The sequence below is a fragment of the Mesoplodon bidens genome (assembly GCF_964165515.1).
Source record: "Mesoplodon bidens genome assembly, chromosome: 2".
Classification (NCBI taxonomy): Eukaryota; Metazoa; Chordata; class Mammalia; order Artiodactyla; family Ziphiidae; genus Mesoplodon; species Mesoplodon bidens.
This window is the reverse complement of record NC_138177.1, coordinates 130809838-130822049: the sequence shown is the minus strand read 5'-3', so window position 1 is coordinate 130822049 and position 12212 is coordinate 130809838. Positions and strand designations below refer to the sequence as shown.

Here is a 12212-nt window from a genome sequence, read left to right as displayed (position 1 = left end):
CACTAACAGACATCTTGTCAAAACACATGTCAGTAATTTGTCTGTTAAAATGTCTGCAGCTACCATCTGGGGACAACTGTGTTAGGCCAGGTTGCCAACAGGCCTCATTGGTGCTAGTCTGTACCAGTGAAGGCCCAGACACAGCTCTGGGTCTGTGATGGTCCTGGCACTGAGTGTTTTGTGTGAGCTGGTTTTCTGGTCGTGTTCCACCTTCCAGAGCACAGGGACCCCTGTCATGGGTCCCTTGCAGGAAGAAAGAAAGGGCCATAAGGATGAAAGGGTATGGGGTCTGGCTGCCTGGGAAGGGGCTCCTTTTGAGGCACAGGCTGTCCCTGTCAGAACTGCCGGGGATTTTCTCAGAGCCCCAGGCTTTTCTACCCCCATCCCCCAAGGGTGGTCCTCCTGGATGAGAGGTTGCACTGACACCCTGTGGCCACATGGGTTGGCCCCAGCCAGTGTCTTGACTGACCTCAGACCTTTCAAAGCAAGTGACGGTCATGAGGATGTTGTCGAAGTCGGTGCAGCTCCACCGCAGCACGTACATTCCCTCCTCGCTTCCTTCTTGCCGCAACTTATTGATGGCATATTCTGTGCTACAGGGAGAGAGACAAAAAGAGAAAGCTCACCCCAAACAGAAGCACTCTAAACCCCATGGGATGTCCACTTCCTTGAGCTGCCTCAAGTCTGACGGCCACTCACAATACCTATCCTGGGTCCTACCGTCCTCTCTGATATGAGACATGAGGCAGGCAGAGATGCTGAGGAGCCTCAAAACAGATCAGGTCTCCAAAGTCGAGAAGGGGGCTCAGCCTGCTATCCCAGGCACTAAGCCCACTTGTCCCTGACTTCCCCACACACACCGCTTCCACTCTAGCCAGAAGAGCTCCCCCAAGGCTAAGGATGCAGAGCTGCCCGTGATGCAGTGGTAGGGGTCTCTCCCCCCATCCCAGGCAGCACAACTAGAACAGAAGCCTCAGGACAGCATGGACCTGGAGTTGTTCTGTTTATTGCTGCATCCCCAATAACCAGAGCATGCCTGGCTCACAGTTCTCAATAAATAAGTGAACAATTGAATAATAAACACTGAATAAAGAAATCAAGGATTAGAAAGCTGTGAGTAGAGAGCCTGCCTATCCTACACTCCCATGTCCCCAGGACTAACAAGTCCGGCACACAGAGGGCAATGAGCAAACAGCTGCTAAATAAACCCACATATGAGGTTACTACACCCAGTGAGTTCTGCTCACTGAGTGTTGGTAAAAGAGGGCTGTGTGGTCAGCACGTGTTAGAGAATGGCGGAGACCAATGGCTCCCTGGGGGTTGGGCGGTGAGGGTAGGCAGACAAGAAACAAACAGACATGTACATAAACTTAATATGTCAGGAGGTAATAAACGCCACTGAAGACAAATAGAGCAGAGTGAAGGAGTCAGGGAGTGTGGGGAGCAGAGGGGGAAGAGGTGTCGTTTTACATAAGGTGCTCAGGGAAGACTTCACCAGTTAGGTGGTATCTGAGTGACACCTGAAGGAAGTGGTGACTGCTGAGATTCTGGAGGGAGGGTTTTCCAGACCAAGGGGAAAAGCAAGTGACAAGGCCCTGAAGCCTAACTACAGTTGGCATATCTGAGGGACATGCTTTATTATAAAGCTCAACCCTTGCTCTGCAATTCTTGGTGTGTCTGTCTCCCTGTGAGTCTGTGAGCCTCTTCAGGCCAGGGACCACACCACTGACAAACTGCCTGTCCACAAGGCAACTGGGATCGGGAAGAAGGTGGGAACTGCTTCATGTGAAAGGTGGCTGATGAGATGCTTCCACAGATATATTTCGGTCTGGAAGAGAGACTCAGAAGAGACACAGCAGCTGTTTTCCTTTGCCTGAAGGATGGTCGCACGCAAGAGGAAGCAAACTGAATCCTTGTTGCTTCAAAAGGCAGAACTCAGATGAGTAGACAGAGTTACAGGGAGGCAGACTTCAACTCCCTATGAGGAAGGTACGCATGTCTGTAACTGTCAGAGCTATAAGCTACTCGCTGCCAAGTGAAGCACTAAGTACCCCATCACTGGAGGTGTTTGAGATGCAGGTGGGACGAGATACCCAGCAAAGCCCCTCCCAGCTCTAAGGCTTGGTCACCTTCACTGGGCCTTCTGGCACTGGAGGACATGCTGACTCGGGATTCTGTTACTACACCGTCTGCTGTAGAGACCCGTGCCCTGTCTTTCTTGAATCACCCAGAGCGTCTGGCACAGTAAGGGGCTAGGAAGTGCAGCACTTTTTGGTCAGCTGTGGAGAGGTGAGGGGTTCAACTATGAGGACACCCAAGGAAGGGAGGAGAGGTGAGGGCCTGCTGCAGGGACCAAGGTAAGAAATGACAGGAAGGCCTAACCAGGACAGCAGGATGGAAAAGGGAACCAAGTAGGTATTAAGCATAAACGCCTGATGATGCCCAAGCCTGAGAAGGACACGCTCCCCATCACTAACACGTGGGTTCTTTTCACACCAAAGGCAACTGAAAATGTTTTTGAACCAACCAGATTGGACCGTGACAGCCATTCTGTATGTTGTGGACGATCAACGGGGGAGCCACATCGGTGCAGAGGTAATGATGGGCGTCTGCTGTGAGCCGGAAGTAGCCGTCCACGAGGGACACAAAGGACAAGGCCTCCTCGTGGGAAGAGAGCTTCAGTTCCTGGCGAGAGAGTAGAAATGCCCGTGGTTACATCACTTGCCTGCCATCTTAAGCAGCTGACTCTCTGGGGAGGTACACAGTGAGAAGATATTTCACACAATGAAGAATGCATGACCCCAAAGGGAAGCTCTTTTTGTCGATAGTAACTGTACCCCTTGCAGTTACATATATAACTCTGTTCACCACACTCTTTCATCTCTTACCTCAAAACTTTATCAGACTGAGGAACAGTGGGGGGCGGGAAGGGGTGCACAGGCAGCTGTGGCAGGCAGGAGACTGTGGAGAAGCTGCCACCCAGTCCAGATGGAAGAGGAAGCCTGAATCAAGGTGGCAGGGGTATAAAAGTAGAGGTGGGGGGAACATAGTGTGCAGATGGCACCCTTGTCCTGGCACTACACATTATTCCTAGTTACAGAAAAAGAAACAGAGGCACAGGTGTTTCATCTCATCCAGAGTTGGTCTAGAAGGTGAAACTCCTGGATTTTAGTCCACGAATGGTCCCAGACACAATGATATGGTTCCTAGATTAAATCCAGGAACCTCTGAGGGTCTGGAGGAGGCAGAGAGTCTTACTCAAAGTGGCAGAGGCAAAGGCAAAAGAGGAGGAGGGAGGGAGTTTCCATGGAAGGAAGAAAAACGCCTGGAGGTGAAGACAGGTGGGGTTTTGTCTTGATCTTACAACCCTGAGCAGAGATGACCATGTGAGAGGAGCTGCAGGGTCAACCAGGAACATCTGATGAAGGAAGGTTTGTAAAGCCATGAGTTAGAGCTTTGTTTCACAAGAATATTAACAAACACCTGAGCCTTCAGAGAAGGGTAAAATGACACTTGAGTATACGACTCTTTCCTTAGCACTGGAGAAAGAAGAGGCTGGTGGCAGAGAAAAGCAGACAGAGACAAGAAGACCAGTGAAGGGGGGAGGGGTGGATATACACAACCAGACAGAATGGAGGTAAGGGGCTTATAATGAGAGTTAGCTATGATGCCAAAGGGTGCTTTGGGGTTGTGAGCCAAGGAGGCCAAGAGAGGGCAGGGAGGGCTACCATAGGGATGGCAATTCAGGAAGGAGGCTCTGTGCTAAGTGTGCTTCCTTTCGGGTGTGACCTGGCATCTCCCTGCAGAGCCCCAAAGAGCAAATTCAAGACAGTATGTCTTGGGCAACCCTTCACCCAGTCACATACAAACGAAAGTACGTAAGCACTTAAGTTCTCTGAAAGCGGAAGTCTGAATAGAAAGGGGAGATGTCAAGAAGATGCAGAGAGAAGAGATAAATCAAGATATGATCTGATAACATGGCAGCACCATGCTCTCCTGAAAGACCAGCAACCAAAGTACTGCTTGGAAATGAAATGGCTGGGAAGGGATGGAGGAGTGAGATAAGTAAGAAAAAGCATCGCATAGTGTTAACCCACAGGTTCACAAGCCAGCTTATCTGGGTTCAAATCTCCGTATCTCTACTTGCTATTACATTTAAGCATATATAATCATCATTTTTATTCGTCAAAAATTGTCAAATACAGCTTCACTGGTGGCGCAGCGGTTGAGAGTCCACCTGCCGATGCAGGGGACACGGGTTCGTGCCCTGGTCCAGGAGGATCCCACATGCCGCGGAGCGGCTGGACCTGTGAACCATGGCCGCTGAGCCTGCACGTCCGGAGCCTGTGCTCCACAATGGGAGAGGCCACAACAGTGAGAGGCCCACGTACCGCAAAAAGAAAAAAAAAAAAATTGTCAAATATTGGTAATTTCAAATAATTTAATGTAATAGCTGTATGACCTTGGACAAGTTATTTAACTTCTTTGTGCCTCAGTTTCCTCCTTTGTAAAATGGGGATAACAATATACCCACCTCATAGGGTCGATATGAAAAATGAAAAGAGTTGGTATTCATAAAGCCTTTAAGATAGGAAATACCTGGCACACAGCAGGGCTAGTATTTGTAAAGGAAAACAAGGTAACAAGGAGATCAGGTATCGATTTCTTCTTGCCTTCCCCCTGCTCTCTGCACAGCACTGTAGTTGGGCACAGAGCTGCCAGCCCCTGTGGCCAGGGTGAGCACTGACTTAGATGACAGGTGCACCATCTAGGTGCCAGACTTGACTCTGTCAGCCAGGACAGATGGGGCAGGTTCACAAAGCTTGCATCAGCTGGCTGCAGTTCCTCCTCCTCTGCCACGCATCTCCAGGGTTTGGCCATGTTGGACAGCCAGACCACAAATGGGCCAACCTCTCCCTCACTACAGAGTCCCTGGGGAAGAGAACACTGTGGAAACCAAAGCAGTGCAGGCTGGAAATGCCCCTGTGCAAGCTCCTACACCTCTCCCTAAGTCTCAGATTCCCCCCTGGAAGTGGAGCCAAAATCCTGATATCTTAAGGTCTTTGTAAGGACTAAATAAGATAGAGCAGACACATCATATAACATGACTTAAGATCTATAATATACTGAATACATAGCATTTATTATTATTTTCTCCCTCCCACCATTTTCCATCTCTCCACTAACATCTATCTGGGCTCTTCTTCTACTTCCTTCACGTTTTTACTACAGTTTTCTAATGAAATCAATGTGTCTTTATTGTTTAAAAAAATGGGGAGATTGGGGAGAATTAAAAATTAAAATCACTCATAATCCCATCATAAACAAATAGTTGTTAATATCTGATTATTTTTCTAAGAACATGTGTATGTATATGCATAAACTTTTTTAACAAAATTGGTTCCATTCTACCAACAGTTTTATATTCTGCTTTCTTCTATTTACGAAGCATTTTTCCAGATTTTTTTTAGTTCAGCAATTTGTTTACATAATATTCTACTACTCAGATGAGTTGTGTTTTATTCTCTCATTTTCCTATTATCATATATGCAGGTTAGTTTCAGTATTTTGACACTGTAAATACTGCTGGGATAAACATTCTCATTCATAGACCACTGCCTGCATCTCTCATTGTTCCTGGAAGACAGGTCCTCATTTCCTGTATGGAGGGATATATAGATACTTTCAAGGCTTTTAACACATGTTTACCAAATTGCTTTCCCAAATGGTATATCAAAAAGACTACTTACTCTAGATGTAAAAGAATGACCATCTGTCCTAAACCATATCACCAGATTCTTTCCCAGTAGTACTGAGTGTTATGATTTTGACAAAGTATTTGCCAATTTTTAGGGAAAACATGGTATTTCCCTAGATGACTACCTTCCTTGCATGCAGCACCGTATCTCACCCACCTGTCCTCCCCATGTGCCGTCAGCCGTGACTTCCCCAACATAAACATGTTTATTCTGGCAGGACTCCCACTTCCCCTGCCAAACTGGCCTGCCTGTCTAGATCACGTCCTCAAGTGATACCAAAAAAAGAGGAAGAGAGGTTGAACACCCCTTCCTCTGTCCGAGAGTCACTTGGGTGTGCTTGACACCACGATGAGGACCGTCATTGTGGCCAGAGCCACCGGCTGGACAGTCTGCTCAAGTGCAAAATGGGGCTTCCCACCGACCTCATTCCAGATGACCCACCCAACTCAGCAGAAAAGGCTGTGCAGGAGCCCTTGGGAGAAAATGCTGACACTCACTCAGTGATGTGGATCTTCAAATCCACTAACTTTTGTGAACTAAATATTGATGCTGAAATATCTTTGGGAAGACAGCAAATCCTGAAGCAGATACACATTTGAAGACCAAAGAAAGGCACTAGAATGTGCCCGTGTAACTTAAAAACAGACACTGATAATGTCAATGTCAGCAATAGGGACTTTTTGGCTTAAATAAGACGATCATAAGACTTTCTCTTTGGGACAGGAACCCTGAAGAGCACATGCTGCATAACTGTCCTCAGCAAAGTCTCCCTCCCAACACCAGACCCAGGCCGAATCACTTCTGAAGCAAACTTACCATTTTTTTGTTGTCCTGCTTATTAATGCTGACCACAGACTCCTTGATTACAATGTGAGTGATCTCAGGGAAGTAAGAAAAATTGTTCCACTCTTCCCGGATTTTGTTTTTCTCCTCATCCTTCTTGTGTTTATTTTCCAGTTTTTTCCGTTTCAGTTTATTTTTTTCCTTTTCAACAGGAAGAACCTGATAAGATACATAAAAGTGACAGGGTGAAGTCAGCTTTCTCATTTTCTATTGGTATTTCTCATTTTCTCCTGGCAAACCAACAGAAGGCCTGCAGCCGAGGAGGAGAAAGCCAGCGTGCCTGGATTGACAGAGGAACTGGGAGTTAGCACCCATGAGCCTATCTGGGTCCCCATGGGCCTATTTGGTCCCATCAGGGATGCCTGGGATCCTACACCTGGAAGAGATCTTAATGAACACACTGACTAAACTCTTTACATAATCTATAATGTGCAAGCAAACTCAGGAATGGAAATAACTGCTCACTAGACATGCATCTACAATCAGGTCCCCCCATTTGAACACAGGCTTTCTCCTTTTAGAATCTATCACTGATTGTCTTGACTTTATAGCCATATTCAAGTTGGAATTTTCAAGAGAAGGTATGAATCTCATGCTTGGATAACCCAGGGAGTCATACATGTCTGCACAAGCTTATGTATTTTGTGTAGCAGAAGTCTTGGAGACCAGAGATCTGGGATAAGATCGTGCCTCTGCCAGTTACTTAGGTCATCTCTTTGCGCCTCCATTTCCTCATCCATAATCAGAGATCTTACATCTTCACAAGGTTCCTTGAGCAGTAGGTAAGTTCTTATTAACACAGTACCCACACTACACAGAAAACACTTGATGAGTGTTTGGCACTGTTATTTTAGCATGAGAATACAATAGGAGTAGAAAGTAAATCTCACCTTTACTTCAATATTATTATTATTTACAATAATAATGATGATGACAATAGCAGCTATAATAATTTATTGAACATTTATCATATGCCAAGCTCTGTGCTAAACGACATTCAGTTCTCTCAACACTATGAGGTAATACACTAAGTATTGCCATTTTATAGATGAATAGTATGTGGCTGATATATGTGAAGTAAACCTCCCAAGGCCATGTGAGTATAAACAGTGGAGCTAGGATTTGAATCACATCTATTTAGATTTAAAACCCATGCTTTTAAACCACTCTGCTCTATTGCCTCATCCAACAAACACTTCAAAAAGAAGCTCCAAATTGCAAGAAAAATTACTCTATTTCACAGAACCAGAGGGCTAAATTCAATTCTTGGCATAATCACTATTAGTTAGTTATGACCTTGGGCAAGCTTCTTAACTTGTCTGTGCCTCTGTGTTCATCTATAAAATAGGGAAAATGGTAGTATCTCTCATAAATTTGTTTTAAGGAATAAATGAGTTAATACATGTAAAATGCTTAGAAAAGTACTTGGTACATGGTGAGCACTTGGTACATGTCTACTGTTATTACTATATTATTACATATTGTATATGCTGTTATTATATTTCTGTTTCCCTACAGAACTCAATAAATATTTATTTTAGATCTACTGTTACATGGACACAATAAAAGATGAATGATACATGGTCTCTAGCCCATGAAATAAACTCGGCTGACAGGGGTGATGAACATGCAAAGAGATAATCACAACAGAATACACGGAACACACCATGTGACAGGATGTTCTGTTCTGATCAGCCACCTATCAGCACTTACATTTGGTTTCTGCCTCCACTGGATTCCAAGATTTCCAGTCACCATCACTTCATAGCAGAGAATGTTTCCATTATCATTTGGATGGAAACGATTCATCTCATTTTCTGAAGAAATCAGTAGCATGGAAGTCTCAAATATTTCAGCACCATAATGTTTTGTCAAGGTTTCCAAGGTAGCCAGGTATTTCACCTTCAGGTCGTGTGTGGACACACTGCTGTCACAAATGGTCTTGTTGTTAAACTCCTTTAGGAAATCCTTGAAAACATTATTTATCCGCATCCTGGTGAGAAGGTTCCTCTGTCTGATGGACTTATTCAATGTTTCTGGAATATATCGCTTGTAGCTGAAAGAAAGTAAAAAAAAAAAATTGTCTCTTTTTCATGTATAGGTTAGCAGAATAGTGCAGAAACAAACCTAAGTCTATAAATCTTCCTTCCCTGTGTTGCCAAATGAGAAAGAAGGGTCTACTCCCCGGGGGTCTTACATGGAGTAAAACTCTGAGGATGATAATCATTAAGGAGACCGAGGTGAACAGGGACTGAAAGAAAAGAGACAAGTACATGTTCCACAGATTTTACTGAAATGCAAATTCCTACAGGAATCATCAGATTTTCTGGGTCACAAAGGCAGGCGGCAAAATGCACTTATCTGTGTTTTTGTTTGCTAGTGTCACTGTTCCTGTGCACACTGGTGCTCACATAAACACTGTTACTAAGGTTCAGCATCAGTTAGAAAGCCGTCTGGAAGGTGTCAGGAGTGACGGAAGATGTTCTGTATGTTCTACTTGCCTCTCTATTTTACAGTTTTTCTATAAAGATCAAAAACTGTTTGCCATGTGCAAATGTCTCAGATATATTAAACGGATCAACAAGTAAACTGAAAAATTAGTTACCCATCCAGGTGCTAATGAGAGAGTATCTATGACTAACAGAATCTCAGCGAATGGATACACTGCTAGAACAGGAGCCAGCTTTAAGAAGAGTATGCACACCAAAGAAAAAGAGAACAAGTCCACTGGGGGTCAAAGTGGGGAGACCCGTTGGCCAGTTACTCCCAGGTCTGAAAAAGCACCTGGCACAGGGAAATCCCTGCTGCACAGATGGTTTCACAACCGTGGAAAACGGTGGAGTTTGAAGTTTATCCCCCCCAAATATTGTAATTTTTTAGATTAATAGAGAGGAAAATCAGAGGAGAGTTATCACTTTTTACTTTAGCCTCATGAAAAAATAAAGAGGAGGTGCCCAGGGGCTTCCCTTGGTGGCGCAGTGGTTGAAGAGTCCGCCTGCCGATGCAGGGGACGCGGGTTTGTGCCCCCGGTCTGGGAGGATCCCACATGCCGCGTAGCGGCTGGGCCCATGAGCCATGGCCGCTGGGCCTGCACGTCCGGGGCCTGTGCTCCGCAACGGGAGAGGCCACAGCAGTGAGGAAAAAAAAATTATATTTCATAGATGGGTGGGAGTTACACAGATTGAATATTCTCACAAAGACTTGATTACAAATGATAACTTTAAGTAAATACAGTTTTCTTAAGGTAACAGCTGATCGTGCTTCACATCAGAATTAACAGCTCTCTAGTGAACTAGTTCTGGCTGGGAACGATAGCAGCTGCCTGTAGAGCTACACTGAGAAGGATTTTAGGACAGATCCAGCACAAAAGGAAAAAGTTCAGTGATAGATGGCAATGCCCAGCACGGGCAGAGAGGAAGGGGGAGGGCATGCAGGCCACTAATTTGACTGGCACCCCAGATCAGAACTGTCACCCTAGTACAAATTTCTGAGGTCATCATCCAACATTCAAAATCAGGACACAGTTATAATTGTGCTACCTTTCATAAATATTCTAAAAATGAGTTGCGCTCTGCAGAGAGCAATAGTCAGCCAAAAGCTGGCAGTAGTTAAACTGAGATGTATGAAAACGTACAAAAATAACACCATCCCCACAATCAATTCTTTAGCCAGCAGGAAGGTTTACCTGATGTCCTTGGGAAGTTCTGGCAACTGCATCTTCTTCATCATGGCATAGTGGGAGATGGCCAGGACGGCCATTCCCAGACACTCGTTCTCAATATCATGCCCATCCTGCTCCGTCTTGGGGTCTCGAATGGGAGCCAGGCATTTGACCAAATCATACTGTCCCTTTGGAGCAGAGGTGAGAAGAAATGAACCACCACTTAAGTTTCAAGAGTCCACCCATGTTTCTGATCTTGAGAGGAAGGTTCCCCACACAGGGAGGTGCTACCCAATAAGCAGTACAGCAATGAGACTAACGAGATTTAGTTTCTCTGGCACCAAAGCTCTTTCTCAACACCTGGGCATGAAGGGGCTTGGGAAAGGTCTCCCCAGGTTAATTCATTTGTTTAATAAATACTGCGCACTATGCTGGGTGCTGGTGAACAGTATGAACACATGAAGCCCCTCTGTGGGGCTTCCCATGTAAGTGATGATGAAAAGCAACATGTACTAGGCTTGGGCTGCACCAGGGCATGGGACGCGACAGCTGTCTGGGGTTTGATTACTTGTTAACTCCACAACGAACCGGTGTATAAATGACAGAGCACCACACACCCTTCTGATGTAGATTTACAGAAAGGAGAAGGAATCCAGGTTCTATACTGCATCATTACCACACGTAAGTTTTTTCAACATCTGCTGTTCAAGTTTCCGGTAGTGAAATGTATCACCAAAATACACCCCCTCACTCACTGAGGCACGCCACATTCTACGAGCCAATGAGGGCTGCTAGGTCCCCTTTATTAAGCCCTAACCTGAGTGCTAGGCACTGTGCGAGGTTCCTCTCATTTACTATTTCACTTATTCTTTACAACAGCCCTATGAGGGGGAGGCTAACATCATCATCTCTGCCTAACAGCTGAGAAATCCAAGGCACCAAAAGGTTAAATAACTTCATTCACTCACTTGGTAATCACTGATTAACAAGAACCAATTACGGGCCAGATGTTATTCTAGGTGCTAGGGATACAGCAGTTAACCAAACCACATCGCTGACCTTACGGAGATTTCCAGGAAAGAAAGAAGAACAAACAAACAGAAATATATAACCTCAAGTAGTTACCAAAACCAAAGTCAAGTAGAAAGACAGAATACTGTGGGAACTGGGGACCTAGTGAGTGGTGGGATAGAGGGTCAGACCAGATGTGACTGCAGGGCTACGGCTCTGCAACACTGTGCTACAGTCAAACTCAGTCTTTAAAGCTCACCGACTGGAAGTGTACACAGCTCTTAGGATTGGGACCTCGTTAGCCTTTCTCCAGCTCGAAAAGAGGCAGACATGAAGTATGGGGGTGGCGTTCCTACATAAGGAAGACACTCACTTTCCCTGAAGCAACTTTAGTTTAGTGGGTTTTGGATGGAGGGTTCTCACTGTTGCAGTTCCCCCTTTTCCCCAAGATAGGACTTCTTGTTTCTCTCAGTAAGAAAAGGACACTGACCACTTCTTCAAACTACCAAGGACCAACAACAATCATCTCCACCAGCAATGTGTGAAGAGAACAAAATCTGAAACTATTTTGTCTGGCTGTGATTTTCTGTCAATATCACTGTACAACTACCTCAAGTAACTCATTCCTGAAGCTCTGAAAAGTCAGGTTCTAATGTAATACTTACTCTTGAAGTATGGTGCACTCTTTTTTTACACTTCCTCTCCCAAAAAAGTAAAAGAATCAATCTCAGAAATGAATATATGTAAAACTGGGAGGCTGAATTCAAAAAGACCAATCTGAAAATGGCCAGTTCACTTATTTTTTCTACACAGTATCTGCCCAGGGCTGTGCCCTGTCCCACTTCTCTACTGTCTCTGAGGCCAGTCCTCAGGTACATTATGGAACGTGGATAGTGTGCCATCAACAACCAAAGCTGTACAAGAGAATACAACTGTGA

At 45.1% G+C, this 12212-nt stretch overlaps 1 protein-coding gene across 3 annotated transcripts in view; it reads right to left on the bottom strand.

The window, feature by feature from the left end:
• The window catches only part of JAK1 (Janus kinase 1), a 139560-nt gene that overhangs the window by 27231 nt on the left and 100117 nt on the right, over positions 1-12212 (bottom strand). For all 3 annotated transcript variants that reach the window (XM_081225217.1, XM_081225216.1, XM_081225218.1), the window contains 5 exons: positions 10288-10451; positions 8316-8658; positions 6576-6761; positions 2528-2685; positions 470-593 (listed from right to left, as the gene is read on the bottom strand). In XM_081225217.1, the coding sequence (XP_081081343.1) occupies positions 470-593; positions 2528-2685; positions 6576-6761; positions 8316-8658; positions 10288-10451 (975 nt within the window). The remainder of the gene's footprint in view (positions 1-469; positions 594-2527; positions 2686-6575; positions 6762-8315; positions 8659-10287; positions 10452-12212) is intronic.